Below are 18,824 nucleotides of genomic sequence, written 5' to 3' on the forward strand. Positions count from 1 at the left end.
TATTTTAGAAACAGTTTTAAAACAAAAATTCTAAAACCACACAGAAGTTTCAATGATCTACATCCTTTAATTAAAAAAAAAAAAAGCCTTTAACAACTAGCAGGAAGTCTAGTACTTTGAAAGAATACATTTATTAACATTAGTAAGACAGTCTATTTACCATTTGCCTTTTTTTGGATTATTTGTGGCCACAGTGCTAACGTGACATATATGACCATGAACCACACCGTGACCAGGGGGACAAAGTAATAGAATTGATAAGGTCGATCCATTACGATACATAACACCACAACCAGGAAATTGAGACGAAATAAGACCTATAAAAATGGAGAAGAAAATGGTTTTCATTCCCAGTATACATGAAGAGCAAAGACAGACTTTCCTGAATACAGTAATACATGGAAGACTCAAGTAACGACTGTACAAGTTTATTTTACCAACCCCTCAAGTTTCATTTGTGCTGCCATCACTGAAGAGTTTAATATAAAATATTGATGTATGATTACAGTAATGACATTCCAGGAAAGAACCAGCCTGAGCTATCCTGTAATTACAGCTGTCATCTTTTTAAATAGAGGGAGGAAATCATACACCAGCCTCTTAGGGATACAGGTAGACTCAATTGCCTCAAGAAAAGGTTTCCATTCCATCTCTCGTTTGATGTCGATTTACCCATTTTGTAATAAATAGATAGGTGTCAAAGATACAAAGTAGTATGATTCAAGTTTTAAAAAGTCTTTGTGACTTTCATTAGAGTCATTTAAGATATCAGTTAAATTTATGAACAAAATGTAGCCTATGAGCCGACTTCTCTCAGTCCTGTACCGCTGACTCTATGAGCCTGGGCAGAGCATTCGAACTCTCTGAGTCTCTGTTCCCATCTATGATCATGAGGACATCTCAAGGCTGCAATAGGGCGTGAGTAATGTTTAGAAACTGCTAAGCACAAGGCAGGAAGTCAGCAAGTATTAATCCTCTTCTCAGGTAGGGGGGAAAAGCACAGTCATTTCAGTTAACTGTGCACTTTTCTACCAAACTGAAGAAGACCAACACTGTGACCCTTTGAGAACTGGAGCTATTACATATGCATCTAGGTTATAATTTCTTTTCATCACTATTAAATTATCTCAAATTACTAAACAGTAAACACAAAACCACAGCTTTAAAGTGATATTTCATAAATCATTATAATTTAGGATCTCATAATGCCCATATTTATATTTTCTTAACAGATACACAGAAAAGCACATTGAGTTGAAAGAAAAAGAGAACTGACTGCATTCTTACCTGACAAACTCTATGGATTCCAAAGTCTCCTTTAATCCAAAAGTATGAGAAATGCCCATAGCCTGTCTGAAAGAGATATGCAGCGACCAGCACCCGAACATGCATGTATACAGGCAGAAACTGTCAACAGAAACAGACAGGGACGGTGTGTGATGGCATAACTATGCTTGGAATTACCCTGGATTTCATCTTTTCCTAACAGATGGAAAACAAAACAACCCCCTGCTTTTGAAAATGTCCAAAGGACTACTTATAATATTTAGTTTACTTAGCAAAAAAAAAAAAAAAAAAAAAAAAAAATCACATACGATATATGGAAGCATAACTTTGAGCTCTCTCTCTCTACCCTTTTTTGGGAAAGTGTCTCATTTAGAACTCCGTCACCCTCCTCACCTTCATCATGCCCAAGTGCCAGAGGTCCTCACTGCACTGTTTCTGGAGAACTACGTTTTCACTAAAACACTGCGCATTTTAATCTATGTATGGCAGTCCCAGGAACTGTTGCCTCATTTCCAAGCACTGAGGAACCTAACTACATTGTCACCCCACCTTTGAGAGTGTAACTACTATCTGTACTATATACCTAGTACATTCCTTTAAAACACTTGTAACACTAAACTGCACTGGCTCCCATTTTACAGCCACCTGCTAATTCTGCAACTATCTAGCCTACCATTACTTAGAGCCATTGTAGGATAATATGAATTTGCCCAGTGATTCTGTGTAGGATAAAATAACTTAAGGGTATACCTTAAGTAGACTTTAAGGCCTAGAGTGTATGCATTTTGGAATGCATCTCTTTCCTTTATAAAGGATACTTTACTTGAGGGGGAAAAGCAAGCAAACCCTCGATTGAACCTTTGAACCGATGCTATATCATACACTCTTCTGCATAGCCTCTCTCTAACCAAACTGACAGACTCTCTGAAGGGATCTTTGTATGCTTCTCTGTCTCCTCTCTTCTCTTCACCTGTCAGCGCATCCCTAGGATCTCCTTCTCAATGTGTCTATATTTACTAGAATCCTATCTGCAAGCCAGGAGGTGGTGGTGTCTGTAATCTTAGCATTTGTGAGGCTGAGGCAAGAAGAGCACAAATTCTAGGCTAGCCTGGGCTACATACAGAGTTCAAGGCCAGTGTGGCTTCTATACTAAGTGACTACTTAAAACACCAAGGGCTATTTAAAGTGACTATTTCAAATACTAGGGCTAGCTCGGTGCTTCCCTAGCATGCCCAGGGCCTCGGGATCCACCACAGGCACTGGAAAACTCAAATCCTCTTCTCAAAGTCGTCTTCACCTTTCCTCCTGAATCACTACAGTGGAAATGATCTGCTTATCAGACGGTTTTTATTAACTGTATTTCATCATTAGTTCTTTCTTCTAAATGGCTTCTGTCAATATTAGATGAGAAATTCTCAATGAAAGTATAACACAGAATCAGAGAAGTAGAAATTTAGTGTTGAAAAAAGCTCTCAGAAGTTAACAAAGAGAAACACATCTATATCTACTCCATTGTTGAATGTACTCTGCAGGAGCTCATACATAAACCTAAGCTGTTTTGTTGTTGTTCTTCTTTGGTTGGTTGCTTGGTTTGAGGTGGTTTTTTTTTTTTTTTTTTAAACAAGGTTTCTCTGTGTAGCCCTGGCTATCCTTGAACTAGCTCTATACAACAGGCTAGTCTCAAACTCAGATCCACCTGTCTCTACCTCTCAAGTGCTGGGATTAAAGGTGTGCACCACCATGCTGGCCTTGAATCTGTCTAAGGTTTTATTTTGTTCTTCTTGAGACAGAGTTGCACTATGTGGTCTAGGCTGACCTCAAACTTGTCATTGATCTGTTTTATCTCAGCTTCCTGTTTGTGGTGAAGATAATCACACCCAAGCTTAAGTGTGTGTGTGATTACACAATTGAAAAAAATTTGTGTGTGCGTGTGTGTGTGTGTGTGTGTGAACATTTGAGCGTACATGCCCATGGAGGTCACAACAATAAGTTAGGTAGCCTGAAGCTCGAGTTCTAGGCAGTCGTGAGCTGCCTGACAGGGATGTTAGGAGTGAACGAAGCCCCTCTAGAAAAGCAGTTCACACTTGTAACCAGTGAGCAATCTCTCCAGACCATAAATGCTTCTTCACATACTAACTATCGAGGTAATCCATTCTATTGTGAGGTGGTCACTAACTCACAATAGAGGCCCCTGTCGTGAAGGTTGCAATGCAACTACATCAAAGGCTGCAGCCTCTGCTCTCTACAGCAGCCTGTCCAATAGAAGGGAAGAGGAAGTCCTCCACTGGCTTTCAGAAGTGGCTTCCAAAACCTTCATAAGCTAAAAGAAACAGATGAATCCAATTTTAATAACTATATTTTAGCTTCTTAACTAAAATATTTTAAAACTATCATTCAACATGTTACTGTAAAGGCAATAGTCTTCATTATTTCTAATGTGAAAAAATGTGAACTTGGTGTAAATTTATTATAATTAGTCACACTTAATTTGCTTTTCTCTGAACAGCCCATTTTTGCTCTGCCTAGCTAGTATCAGTGGCTACTTGGCTAACAAATGGAGCCTGGCTGCAGAGCCACATACTCAAGGTGAATATCTCTTCTTCTGACAGCTTTGAAGTATTAAGAAAAAGGCATCAAACCTATGTTAACTATTTTTAAGTACCTTAACCACTCTCTGGAAAGCAACCTTTCAAGTCCTTTCAAGATTAAGGCTGGGACTACAAAGTTGGGCTTGTTTATTTATATTAAGCAATACAATTCTATTATAGAAAATTTCCAAGTTCCTACCAGTGCTGGCCTGTCATAAATCTTACATTTCTCCTAACTTTTTACTGTGCAATATTTCAAACCAATAGAAAAGCTGCAAGGTCAATACAATGTACACAAATAAACTAGCTACGAACTTGTAAACAACAGTACTCTTAATATCTTACCATGTGTCTTCTCAGAAGGAAGGCAGCTCCTTACATGGCCACATTATCACTATAATGGCCAAGCAATTTAATATGAACATAATAGTTTCTACTATATAATCCATAGCTTCTTTGGAAATGTATGTCTGCTGGGCATTGTGGTTGATGTCTGTACTTTCAGAAGTGGAGGCCAGAGAATAAAGAATTTGGGGCCAGCCTATTTATATAGAGAGTTCAAGACCAAGCCAGGCTATCCAGTGAGGGCCTGTTGCAAAGACCCAAGGGCTGGAGAAGTAACTTAGTGGTGGAGTCCTGACTTAGAATGTACAAAGCTGTGAATCTGATCCCTGACCCTGCAAACAACGAAACACACACATTTGACTGTCATACTACTTAATATCTTTTTAAAAAATCCACAGGTCCCTTTTATCTTTCCTATATCAAAATTACAATAAAATTTTAGAGTTGAAATTGTATTCGAAAGTTCAATTTCATCAAAGAGGTAGGCTGATTTTCTAACCCTAAAAATTTCCCTCATCATCTTTCATGAAAGTCTCAAAAAAAGGAGAAAAACATAATGAGGCACAAAATCATTGTCTAATGGAGAGGCCAAACTTGTATCTCACAGCATTTTAAGCATATTTGATATAAATTTTATTTTTAAAGAATGTTTATGCCAACAATATGTTTATAGCATCTGCCTAGAAAATTTAATAATTCCCTGGGATTTTAAAATACTTTCCTTTTTAGCATGAAAACTGTAAAACAACAATCCCTTGACATATTTAAAACATTACAATTGGACAACTGAAAATACCATAGCTGTTAGAGTTTTAAATAAGGTTAATCTCTCAAATACTCATGAATGGAACCCACAAATATCTTGTAACTTACATGAACAATGCTTTTCCAGTGAAGACACAGGTAATTTTTAACACTGAAATGTGTGTAACAGAACAAGGACACACAATTAATCATTACAAATGATCTGCTAATGAAAAGTATGTCCTTCCAGAAGAGGGTTGTTGTTTTTTTTTTTTATTGTAAATGAGAATGTATTGGGAGGCAGTCTAAGAAGATGTATTAAATGTTGGGTTGCTAAATGATTATACTAGAATGCCAAATTGCCTTCATCTTTTTACGATCCAATTCCTTTCTGGAATCACTGAATTGAGGAACTTAATCTGCCATTAATTTTTCCTACCTAATTTCTTAGATAGAAATATCACCATTTAATATGTCAGCAATTAATTATGTCTCTAAATGGCACATTCTTAGAACAAGTCCCTCCTCCTCCTATTAACTAAGTCCTTATTCATATGCCAGAGGTATTTCCAGGCTCCAATATTCACCTCTTTTTATTTCCTAGAGAATTTATGGATTTAGGCCAGGAGTCCTAAGCCATCTCCCCCTGACTGGATTTTTCACTAGCTGCACCTCAAACTTACAGCTGCAGGGACCACAGGAATCTGACTGCTGCTGCCAGCAGACAGCATAACCATACAATTCCAAAAGGAGCACATTTCAATCCTTTGCTCTGCGCCGTCAAACAAAACATCCATAAAACTCCGAAGTTCAACAACTTTCAAAGATACAAGATAGGAAGACTATGGTTTTCATTTTTTTAAAAAAAAAAAATTTCAGTAATAATATTTACATTACTAATTGCTGCTATGGAATGTTCAAATATTTCTCTCTGAGCATGCTCTTCTTATCTGAATTCATCATCAGTTCAAATACTGAATATTTATAGATGAGTTTTGTGTAAGCAAAGAAGCAATAAAACAGCTTGGTACTTCACAAATTATGAATGAGTTTCTAACTTTAAATTTTAAAACATTTTTCATTGAGTTTGATCTCCTCACAATGAAAGCCTATATGACATGTTCCTGTCAGGCTCGTCCACGAAGGCCTGTTTTCACTGAACTATGGTTGGAATGTTAAAACATAGAAGGGTTATAGTTTTTCTTAACTCTCCATATCTGAGGCAGTCTAGATCGTAAAATTCCTGGGAAAGGAAAAAAGAAGGGCAAAAAAGTTCTCAGTTTTAAGGTTTTTTAAAATGTAACTAGTAGAGGCTGGAGAGATGGCTCAGTCACTAAGAGCACTTGCTGCTCTTGCTGAGGACCCGAGTTCGGTTCCCAGCACCCACATCAGGCAGCTCACAACTGTCTGTAATTCTAGCTCCTGGGAATCCAATTCCTCTGGTTCCCTCAGGGGCTTGCACTCATGTGCAAATACCCAAATGCAAACACACAACTAGATATGATTTAAAATAAATGGTAAAAATTATTTTAAAAATGCAAAACTAGTTAATCTGTCCTAGTGAAGGACAGAATATAAATTTGATTTCTTTTGATAGTAACTGGCCTATTCTAAATCTTTTATCCTTTACAAAGCTTCCTAATAACTTTCAATTAGCTATTCAACAAGATGATGTAAGATATCTGCTATTTCTATAGTACTAAGGGCAAATAAATACAAAATCAATTATTGCTTCATCTTCTTCAAAGAAAATTGATCTTTCTTTTAAAATGATAGATTTTCCAAAGACTTTGGAGAAACATGAGAAGACTGAAGAGCTGGGTAGGAAAGGAGGACTCTTAAGCAACATTTCTTCCTATATGTTCTGAACATAGATTTGAAGTACTTACTGTACTTGCTCCTGAGATGTGATAAATCAAAATCACGAGCTGCATCCAGCCTTTCCATTCATCTGTTTGTTCTCTATTTAATACTTTAGGCTGCATAAAGGAACCAAAATCTGCTTTAAAAATCCATCGGGAAGTAATTATTTGGACAGAACATATTAAGAATATAACATTTTTCTTACAGTATTTAAAGCTAATGTTTCTGTCAAAAAATCATGGGTGGGGTAAACTGTCTCTATTTCAAGCTAAAAGATACAGTAAAACTACTCTAAATGTAACATAAATTTGAAAGACAAGTATAATGAGATCTTGAGGTGTTCAGGTGGTCCTCCTGGTTCTGTTTAAAATGGCACTGAAACTATGACAGATGTATTTTTAGATCTAAAAATGGCATCCTACAATCTTCTTTACAAAATTTTAAAATTTTAGAGTTAAAAAAAGATCTTACAGTTCTCTTACACTTCATTGACAGAAAATGTTCTATTATTAGAATTTATTTTCCTTAACATTCTTTCCCAGGAGATGAAGAACTAGTTAATTATCCTCACAGAGGAGCTATCTTTTTGTGCAGAAGAATTTGGTAATTCAAATAACACACGCTTGTTGACAACTTAAGCAAATAATCCCAACAATGGGCACACTTCTAAATTAGGAAATTCAGAATATCATGAGTCGAAGCCGCATCATTATATAAGTTCTAATTTGTGTGGACATGTCTAATTAATACATAAATATAAACTCTCTCATATAGAGGCATTTCTTAATATAATTATATTTCTACACTGTAATGGACAATAAATAGTATCTAGTACTTGAAGGAACCAATCTACTTTCTCTAGCTTCAAGCAGGCAAAAATAACGTGAGTCATGACATCTTTTCACACATACTTGCATCTGTTAATCTTTTGAATGTTGTAACTGTATTTAAAAGTAGTTAGGAGTCTACTGAGTAAAGAATAACTACAGAGTCCTTCTGCTTCACCTACAGACACGTTTGTAAATCCGGTCATAAGTGACAACAGTTCTTTAATGGAGATTTTATAACGAGACAGGAGGATAACACGGGCTAATGTAAATGATTCTTACCTCTTTTGTATTTTCATTGTAAAAGACTCCCAAAACCAGTATGTAGATAATTGGAATAAAGAATGATGAGTGTGTATAAAATTTGTTTTCCTTCATAAACAGGTTTGCACGGTCACACATATAGAAATAAGCCATGATCAGGCCAAGTTTGCAGAAAGACTGTAAAAGTATTTCTAATGAAGACACAGGAGTATTGATAATATTCTTCTTTTCCTCACCACTTTCCAAATCAGTACACGGTTTATTCTTCCGGTGAGCATTACGATGAATGACATAGAAAATTAAATACCCAATGATGGACAAGGTGAAGAAACAAGCAGCTAGTTTCTGTATGAGAGTGAGAGGAGGCCGAGGCTGACAACAGGAACCATCCACAGGCTTCACAACTTTATTACAATACACGTTCATGAGAATCATTGCGCTCTGTGAACAGATGGAGTCATCTGGTTATTATCTTGTCAGTGATGCATTTCACAGTCCATTTTCTCCTGCGAATATTGAGGTTTTGACTCCAAAACCAAAATCTCTTGTACTTTATGCACTCACTTCCTAGACACACACTCCAGTGATGGTGTTTCTGCACTCACTTCCTAGACACACACTCAAGTGATAGTGTTCCTGCACTCACTCCCTAGACACACACTCAAGTGATGGTGTTCCTGCACTCACTCCCTAGACACACACTCAAGTGATGGTGTTCCTGCACTCACTCCCTAGACACACACTCAAGTGATGGTGTTCCTGCACTCACTCCATAGACACACTCAAGTGATGGTGTTCCTGCACTCACTCCCTATACACACTCAAGTGATGGTGTTCCTGCACTCACTTCTTAGACACACTCAAGTGATGGTGTTCCTGCACTCACTCCCTAGACACACAGTCAAGTGATGGTGTTCCTACACTCACTTCCTAGACACACTCAAGTGATGGTGTTCCTGAACTCACTCCCTACACACAGTCAAGTGATGGTGTTCCTGCACTCACTCCCTACACACACTCAAGTGATGGTGTTCCTGCACTCACTCCCTAGACACACAGTCAAGTGATGGTGTTCCTGCACTCACTCCCTACACACAGTCAAGTGATGGTGTTCCTGCACTCACTCCCTAGACACACTCAAGTGATGGTGTTCCTGCACTCACTCCCTACACACAGTCAAGTGATGGTGTTCCTGCACTCACTCCCTAGACACACACTCAAGTGATGGTGTTCCTGCACTCACTCCCTACACACAGTCAAGTGATGGTGTTCCTGCACTCACTCCCTAGACACACACTCAAGTGATGGTGTTCCTGCACTCTGTAAGACCTAGCCTGGGTGTCTCGAACTTCTCTGGTTATGGTCACAATAAGAAGTTTGTTTCAGAATGTAACCACGACACACTGCAAGCAACACCTCACTACTTAGAATGCACTGATATGGTTCTGGGTTCTGTTCTTTTAGAAAACAACAGCAACACAAATGAATGAAAAAATAGCAAAAAGCTCACAGACTCTATGGCTGCTAACAGATGAGCTAAAAAAAATACTGACAGATGTCAAATACTAAAGAATATTAATTAGCAGACTTCCAAAATCAGAATGGTTGACATGGAGTCCCAGTCTTTACATGACAAAAGAATGTAATATAGCTACTACTGAAAAAATTAACAATTCTTAGCTAACAATATTGACAATATGCCTTTTATTTAATTCACAGCTTAGAAATAATTTATGAGTATAATTTTAAGATATTTATTGCTAGATAAGATGTGGAATGTTCAACATAGTTTGATTATAAGAAACTTACTGAGGCAAGCTGTCAAGATTCTTTCTAGTTAAAGGTTTGGTCAAACTCTAGATTATAAAAAGTACAATCTGGGTATCTGAGGGACTCCGATGATATCACTTCAGCGTAAGCTTTCAAAGTCCTCAAATGTTTAGAAAATCCTATCACTTAGCCCTTGGAGTGAGGAAGTTCTCTAGGTGGTATTCTCAGGAACCCTGGTTCACAGATTCTCACAAGGCCCTTACCTATCTCCCAGAGTCTTCAAGCCTATCATATATAAAGAAATGGGGTTATGCAAACACAGACAATCTTGGGCAGGAGAGGAAGGCAACCACATGTATTTTACATGAATCCTTTGGATATCTGATAAAAAGTGGCTTTTCAACCTAATCCTAATGGGAAAAAAAGACTTGATAGTCACACTACTTCTAGCTCATGGACTAAAACAAGTAACATGAGTTACTTTTTCCCCTAGAATTTAAGTTCTTCCTTACAAACACATTTAAGTTTATAGAATTCCTTGCTGAATCTTGCTAAAACAAAATAATCATAAATTCTAAGAGTATGGCAAGATACATATGTGATTAATTCTTCTGTACACACACACACACACACACACACACACACACGGTCCACTGCTTTTTTTGGAAACTAAAAAGCCCCAAGGGTGGGTCCCATTGCTGAAGACATCCCACACTTAGGGCACAAGACTGAGATGATTCAGCTGAACCTGACCTTCAAGTCTCTTCCCTACAGTCTAGCCTCTATGGTACCAGAAAATACTATGCACAGCACCAAGAGAGAAGCAACCAAACAATTCTACCCACCTGCAACACCTATGAACCATGACAACGATGTCCGTAAAGATGCCGTAAATGGCATTCACATGTGGCATTAACCAACAACTGTCTAACTGGACTTAAGCCCTCTCAACAGAAGGGACATCATGACTGGTACTGAAACCTAGCCAGCTTCTCACAGCTAGTGAGGTCATAGACCTTAGAAAAGAATCTACTACTACCACTTTGCTAGACCAGCATGATTCCCTACTGTATTCTAAATCTTATCCTTCTACCCACAGATATATATAGCTACCACCCCTCATCAAAGAAGCCTTTCTTCACAGCAGATGGAGACCAGCACAGAAAAGCACAACTGGACACAGTGCAGAGATGAATGGATAATGGGGAACCCAGTCCCAACGGACACAGGCACACCACAGCCCCTACATCTATGGCTCTGGGAACATTGTGGAAGAAGGGGTAGAAAGATGGCAAGAGCCAGAACACCAGGAAATCTGCTGGGTAACAGTCTCTTCTAGAAAAGGCTGCATCAACAAGAACGGGACAAATCAATGGACATATTAACGTGGAAGGGGGAACATTTCATGGGGTCCCATTCCTAGACCAGAACTACAGACAGTTAATGATTGCTAGTAGAAGGAGAATGAAGTCTGCCCCAGGGATAAGCCCTCTAATTGGTTGCCAGCCCTGAAACCATACATACATACATATGTACAAACAACAAAACAGATTTAGTGCTGTGGATATCACTCTATGTAAATAAAACACTGATGGCCAGTGACCAGGCAGGAAGTATAGGCGGGACAAAGAGAGAGGAGAATTGGGGAAACAGGAAGAAGGAGGAGAGAGACTGCAGCCACCGCCAAGACAAGCAGCATGTAGAGACTCTGGTAAGCCACCAGCCACGTGGCAAGGTATAGATTTATAGAAATGGGTTAATTTAAGATAAAAGAGCAGTTAGCAAGAAGCCTGCCACGGCCATACAGTTTATAAGTGATATAAGCGTCTGAGTGATTATTTTATAAATGGATTGTGGGACTGCGGGGCTTGGGGAACCTGGAGAGAAGCCCTCCAGCAACAATTTAGCATGCTGGATTTATGTATTTGTGCACATATATGCATATATTTATATATCTGCAAATACATATGTAGCAATAATAATAAAAGAGAAAGAAGTTATCAACTTTTAAGTGTTTGGGGGGCATGAGAGGGGCTGAAGGTGGGTTCCTGTGAGGGGCTGCAGAGAAGAAGGGAAGAAAGAGAGCCATGTAATTCTATTTCAATTAAATACATATTTTTTAAAAATCCCTCTAAATATTTTGTTCTAGTGTGTAAAGTGTTTACCTATGAAGTTCTCTTTCTCACTTACCATAAAGTTTTCGCATCAGTCAACCTAATCTGTACCTTGAATAATGCAGTATAAGAACCATAAGGTTATAAAAATGATTTTTTATCTCAAAATGTGTGCTCTTCACTGCCGTGGAGTCTTGCATAAGGATGGAGCCCATAAAGCAGTCCTTTGGGCATGATAAGAACTTCGAGTTTCTTAACCGTGACTGGCACTCTAGATGAAGTTTCCTTTTCCTACCACAGCTGCTGCTTTTAGAAGTTTTGGAGTATAAGAAACTTCTTACTTATTCTAGCTTCATTTAGGTGACAGAAAACAAAATTATTTCTACATGTACATTTAGATAGCATGAGTAATTAGGATTGCAATCTTGTTCTATGACTCATGGCTGTCGCCAATTGAACTCAGTCTCCTCCCACTAACATCTAAGAACTCTTACAGTTTCTCTGCTTGATTCGGGAAGGTGTAAGCCATCCAAAGACTCCATGATGGTTTCCTGAGCAATTAGTTTGGAAACACTGAACAACTTGACATTAGACTTGGAGTTTCTGGTGCTGCTGTTCAGAATGCTGACCGCAGCCTCGTTGTAGGCTTCGATTTTCTCATTCGTAATCATTTTCCTGCTTTCACTCAAGAGGTCCTCATAGACTGGATCTGCACATTGGAAATACATTCGAAACAACACATCGCAAAGCTGCTTAATGGGAAAAGCATGACCACACATGTTAGTTAATCCACATTTTATAGTTTGTTATTAAACTCGAGGTGATACCAGGTACTTAATAAATTACTTCTACATAAAAATGGCCAAAGTTGGCAATGATTTCCTATCTTACATTCAAGTTTTGAGCCAATATCTTGCTCAATTTAAAGAACTTTTATCACTTTCCCATGTATACTGTTTAGGGCAAACATTTTCATGTCACAGCATGCCCCAAGAGTTTAAAATTCTTGATGTAGACTTTAAGAAATTAGAACTGGATGATGGAAGAATGTCTAATAAGGAGAAATAACCAATCTGTTTCCCTGTGGTCCCTGTGCAATTCTGAGAAGTCTGTTCAGACAATCTGGAAGTAATACTCAAGACCCAGGTCTGTCCATTTTCATCAACTATTATATGTTAATTCTTTCACATTTTCATAAAAAAGGTTAATAATGAGTCTGTGAGCCGAACAGAAATAGTGCAACAGATTCTTACTACCCTTTCTTATTCTTTCCAACTTGGAAATAATCATAAGAGTTTTTGACAAACGTATTGAATTGCTAAAATATCCAAGGTATATTTCATATTGTGTGGAACATTAAATAATGGGCATTCAATAAATTCCTGAAATGAGCTGACTTAATGTGACTTTCATACCCAGTATAAACTAGATGGTGTCAATTTAAACACAGTGTGTGGTTTCCAAATATATTTAATATAATAATTCTAATGATTACAATATTATACGAAGAACGGTTAATATTTTCCCTGCATTTCCGTAGCAGTGAATATATTCTGCAAAAAGTAAAACAGTTGGAGGTAAACCTCATTTGCCTTCAGGGTTTATCTCTTTACTGCATTTTGCAGTCACTCTGCTGCTTGGAGGATATTTTTTTATTTATTTTATGCTTTCTATATTTATTAGTTTATTCCTTAAATTTAAAAAAGAAAGCAAGATCCTCTAGTTTATTCTAATCTTGCAAACGTTATTTCAAAATTTATTCTCATAAAGAAGTAATTTTGTCTCTTGAAACAGGATATAATAAAACCTATCTCTTAAAATATATATAAAATGACATTTTTTCATTATTCATTCCTTACCTTGTAAGACCCAATAAACATCACTAGTCTTTGCCAGTTTTTCTAAGAGTGGTGCTATGGAGGTGATGTTCATCTTATACTGAGACAGAGCTTCATCGCTGCCATTGTGAATCTTGATGGACCACTGAGAAGCAGTCAAAGTTAAGCATTAATTCAGCACTTAGTACAGAGAAGTAAAGCATATAATGCACCTACTGTAACAGGGTAATTTTAACACAGTTCTCATTTCAGTTAACACTAGAATAAATTTAGTCACATTATTTAATAAAATACATGCTCACAATTATAAAAAGCTACTATAAAATAGACTTTGAATGTATAACACTCAATATAATTCTAGAGAGAAAATAATACTGAGATTTAACATTAAATTTACTCAGTTCATTCAGACCTTTTTATTAAAATTCATCAGTCTGGTTAATTATAATCAAAATGGAAATTAAAATATAAATATAATCAAGAATTCTATTTAATATAAATTAGCTTTTTCTTAGCATGTCCTTAAGAGTAAAACAAAGATCACTCTGTTAGAATGTAGACAAGAACTTACTGTGGCTGCGCCTGCTACAATCACATGGGGCTTTGCAACCGAGTCCTACAGGAAGAAAAACTTTATAGCCATGCTACATCCGGTTCATGGATGACACAAACAATACCACTCACACTCCTCCTCCATTCTTGTCCTTACGAATGGACTTTCAGTCTATAGAACCCCTTACCGGACTATTTTACTATATGATAGAGCTTACATGGCTACATGGTTACACTGCATGGAAAGATACTTAATGCAGTTAATTCTTTACAGTGTTCTTAGAAATACACATGCACACGCGCACACACACACACACACACACACACTACTGAAATCAAACATGACCTACTATTATTCTGAATTCTGAGTAAATTGCTTAGAGTAAAGCTCCAGTGCATTATGTCAGTCAATTAGGAGGTATTCATAGAAGCCTACAGGGTACAAAGTATAAGAGTTAAACAAAATACAGGTTCAGTGCCCTAAGCAAACGCAATCTGTTGGGAAGGCTAAATCTAACATGTATTTAACAAAATATACTGATAATTATTAAAGACCACATGTGGGAAAAGAGAAAAATTCTCTAGAAATGTTCACTAGCTGCAAGGTACACCATTTGTAATACAGTTAAGTCATATATTAATACAGCCAAATTTGTAACATTTACATAGTACTGAGTTTTTAGTATCTTCTCTTAAAATGTTTCATTTTAAAACATATTCTTAGTGCCTATGTGATAGGCAGGGATGATATTGAACTTGTACAGTAAGGACCCATTCAAAAAAAATAGTAGGGTATTTCTCAGCTTGGCAGGAACAGTCAAAATGCCATTTTTCTCAATTTTGAGTTCAATGCATCTTCTACCACACTGAAGACCTGACATTACAATAATGTGAAAAGAAATGGAAATGAGCACTCCATTTTATTTTAAAAAACCCTCATATAACACTTAATTGACAATTGTTACTTCTCATCCTAAAGGTAACACTTCTTGAGAGTAGTCCATTTCTAAGACGCTTCAATTTACAGCACCATACTTCCTAAAATAATTCTTTTCTTTTTCCTCAACCCTAGGCAGCCCCCTTTCTCATTCTTCAGAGTAGGGATCCCAAGTCTTATATTTCTTCAGCACATCCCGTGCCCTCCTCAGCATCCAGTTTGACCCTCCAGCCTCATTCAGAAATGAGAGCTAAGACAGGAGATGCACTCTGCCCTCCCGCATCCAGGCCTCCAACTTCCTCTCCACCTTCACCTAGCCTATCTTGCTCTAAGGTACAAGAAATAGCCCCATATTCTTCTCTAGACTGACTTCCCGTCTCACCTCTGCAGCTCTGATCCACGAGTCATCTCCTTCAAAGCTCATAATATCATTCCTGTCCTGTTTCATCTTTCTTCCTTTGACTTGAAAGTACCAAGTCATCTTTCTTCTCCAAAACCATCCTTCAGCCTTGGCTCACTCCGCCACCACCTCTAAAGGCACACGCTTGCTTACAAGAATATTCTTTCCTCTGTATGCCAGTTTCTCTTTCTCTTATCTAAACTCACATTACCGGGTTTTCAGTTTGGACATCGCCCACCCATTTCAACTCTTTAGCTGCCCACAATGCCGTCTGAATTGCTGAGCCCTGCAGCCTCATTCATCTCCTCTAGAGTCTCACCACGGCTGACCCACCTTGAAGACTCCTCTCCTTGCACTGACAGTTCAGGCCTTCTCCCTCGCCCTCCTTCCTTCCCCTTCTGCTGCAACTTCCAGATCACTCACTTCCTACAAACTTTACTCTCTAGTCTCCAAATTCTTTACTGACTCCATTTCTTCTATGCAAATACCTTCTAATGGCACCTTAATCCACACCAAACCTTCCAAAATTTACCCAAGTAGCTTCAGCTTGATTCTTCACTCACCTACGGAATCCAACACAAACAGCCAATTTCTTCACCGTTTAGCCCACTTTCCTATTCTTTCTCTGCTATACCTCAGCATTCTCCTATTTGCCAGTTTCAATAGACATTTACTGCCCTCAAAATACAGAATACATCCAATCCAACGTCCTGACTTTTAGGAAATCCACTCTAAAGTGTTTAGAAGCAGTATATTTCTAAATGACAGGTAAATAAAGTTAATGCAGTTTAGACTACCATTCTTCTAGTATCCACCTGTCTAGGTGTTATCAAGTCTCCCCCAAATGAAAAGAACTAAAACCAAACACAAATAAACAAGCACTCTGTCCTAAGCTCCAGACACCAGCTGCTGCTGGTCCCCTGAATTGGTTGGTCCCCTAAACTGATACAGGTCCCCTGTAACTGTTCTCAGCTACAGTCCATACATGTGAACACATAGATTAAACAAACGAATTATAAATGGTGGCTAGGTCCCAACATGACCCTAAAAATGCTTATCTGTTCCATGATGTGGTTCAGTTTTAAACATTTATTATAAAAATGAGGGAGATAAACTGGTGCAAAAAATGTCATTACTGAACATTGTTTTATTTATGCCAAATGCAAATGTGTCTCGGTAAAGAATACAAGCTTCATCCAAAGCCTGCTGTAAAGCTTTATAGAGAATATTGTAGAGATGTAAGGTGCCTTACAAAGGGATTCTCTGACATCAAGAACACAGATGCTGTCCTAGTCTATCTCCACAGATTATATGCTAGAATATACCAGTCCTCTCTATTAGGTCATAAATGCAATGATACAAGGAAAGAAAGTCCCCTTCAGTACCTGCTCATGAAATAAGAAACCCCAGAAAAGTACCAAGAGAATGTGTATTACACTGTAAAAGTGTTTGTGTTTATTCACCTTCAAGAAAGGGGCTCACTATACAGCTCAGCCTTAAACCAACCAACCAGTCTTAATTTCAATTGATGTCTCTCTCCTCTCCTCCCCCCACTACACACACACACACACACACACACACACACACACACACACACACACACACACACACACACACTGAACTGAGGGCCCAACACATACTAGGCAAGTTCCTGGCTTATATACCCAGCCTCTGGTCTCACGTTCTTTTTTTTTCCCCCCGAGACAGGGTTTCTCTGTGTAGCTTTGCGCCTTTCCTGGAACTCTCTTTGGAGACCAGGCTGTCCTCGAACTCACAGAGATCCGCCTGTCTCTGCCTCCCGAGTGCTGGGATTAAAGGCGTGCGCCACCACCACCCGGCTGCTGGTCTCATGTTCTTGAATGTTCTTTCTTAGGTGTGTCACCCCCTGAGTTTGAATTCCCTAAGTGACAGCAGCAACAGAGGATCTTATAGGAGGAGAGTCTAAGTATTATCTACCAAGTGATAATGGGGCAGAGATACTTAGTAATAACTATTCATGGCGGCCAAGGACAATAATCAATCCCACACAGCTCAGGAAAAACAATGGTTTCTCACTGGCTTGTTAAAATTGGTTACATACACAAAAGTCTGTTTTCAGATACAGACCTCAGTCCACACCTTGATACACTGTTTCATAGAACCATTAACTTCCGGATGCCAAAGAAAATCCTGGGAGAAATGTTAGAAATAAAGAAAAAGTAAAAAACAAAACAAAACAAACTTTTATTTCCATCATTCAAAATAAGTATTAACATTTTCCTACAGAGCGCTTAAGTAAAATCCCAAGTTGCCTAAGACACCTTCCTTTGTCATTTCAATTGGGCCAAGAGCTCTAGCTCTTGTATCCACTCATCTCCTCTACTCCCCACATTTGAGCAGAAATCTCCTCTACTCCCCACATTTGAGCAGAAACATCCTTGCTCAAACCCGGTAACTGTCCTCACAATAAAATGTGGGATCCCTGGAACGTGCCCAGAAGCCAGAGACTGTGGGCTCTGCCTCTCCTGCTACTGCTTCCCCTTTGCTCTCCAGGAACCGTTTGGTTCAGTCAGCCCCCAGAAGGTGCCTGTGGGATCCCAGTATGGAGCTTTTGCACATAATGCTCTTTTTCCCTGGGCTTAGCTCATCCTCCTTGAGACCTTGACAAAAGCATCATTTGTTCAGAAGGAAAACTACTTTCAATCCTTTCTCCTATGTTCCCTCTGCCCTGCTTAGTCCTCGCAGGTACCCTAGTCCACTTTCATTGGTGTAGGACTAGAATGTTCTATAACCTCTTTAGGCTCAGAACATTTTCCCCCTGAATCCCCAGTTAATTTTCACTGGATTGAGAATTCAGAAAACATTTACATATCCTTTTTTTTAAAGTATGTGTTATTAATTTATTATTAATATTAAATTATGTAGCAAAATACAATAAAGCTAAAGTGCTGCCTTCTTTCAAGCATTTCTAGTTCTTAGAGGCATGGTCTTAATTCTTAGCCCAGGCTATCTTGAAATTCATCCTCTGCAAGTTTGGGATCCCAAGCATATGCCACTAGCCTGGCTTCCAGAATTTCCTTATATTTGTATTTTGAAACAGATACACTTTATTTTCAAAGCTCAGTGTGGCAAAAGACATTTTCCAAATGGCTTCAATAATTTTGGGTACACACTGTCTCCTACAACTTTACTGATGCATGAAGTCGAGCCTCTGGCCAACTCTGGAGCTGGGTAGGTCTGGCTCTCAACTCTCATGGAGTATGCTAGACACAAAGGTCTGTGATCCCCTCCCCCCTTTATTGAAAAGGTGTTTTTT

General features: G+C 38.3%; 1 protein-coding gene across 1 annotated transcript in view; it reads right to left on the bottom strand.

Annotated features, from left to right (window-relative positions):
• The window catches only part of Casd1 (CAS1 domain containing 1), a 44,375-nt gene that overhangs the window by 12,988 nt on the left and 12,563 nt on the right, over window positions 1-18,824 (bottom strand). The window contains exons 5-12 of the mRNA XM_028869798.2: window positions 17,636-17,698; window positions 14,212-14,256; window positions 13,662-13,785; window positions 12,297-12,511; window positions 7,937-8,359; window positions 6,854-6,943; window positions 1,288-1,407; window positions 161-317 (exon numbers count right to left, since the gene is read on the bottom strand). Coding sequence (XP_028725631.1) covers window positions 161-317; window positions 1,288-1,407; window positions 6,854-6,943; window positions 7,937-8,359; window positions 12,297-12,511; window positions 13,662-13,785; window positions 14,212-14,256; window positions 17,636-17,698 — 1,237 coding nt within the window. The remainder of the gene's footprint in view (window positions 1-160; window positions 318-1,287; window positions 1,408-6,853; window positions 6,944-7,936; window positions 8,360-12,296; window positions 12,512-13,661; window positions 13,786-14,211; window positions 14,257-17,635; window positions 17,699-18,824) is intronic.

This window comes from Peromyscus leucopus, chromosome 3, assembly GCF_004664715.2.
Source record: "Peromyscus leucopus breed LL Stock chromosome 3, UCI_PerLeu_2.1, whole genome shotgun sequence".
Classification (NCBI taxonomy): domain Eukaryota; kingdom Metazoa; phylum Chordata; class Mammalia; order Rodentia; family Cricetidae; genus Peromyscus; species Peromyscus leucopus.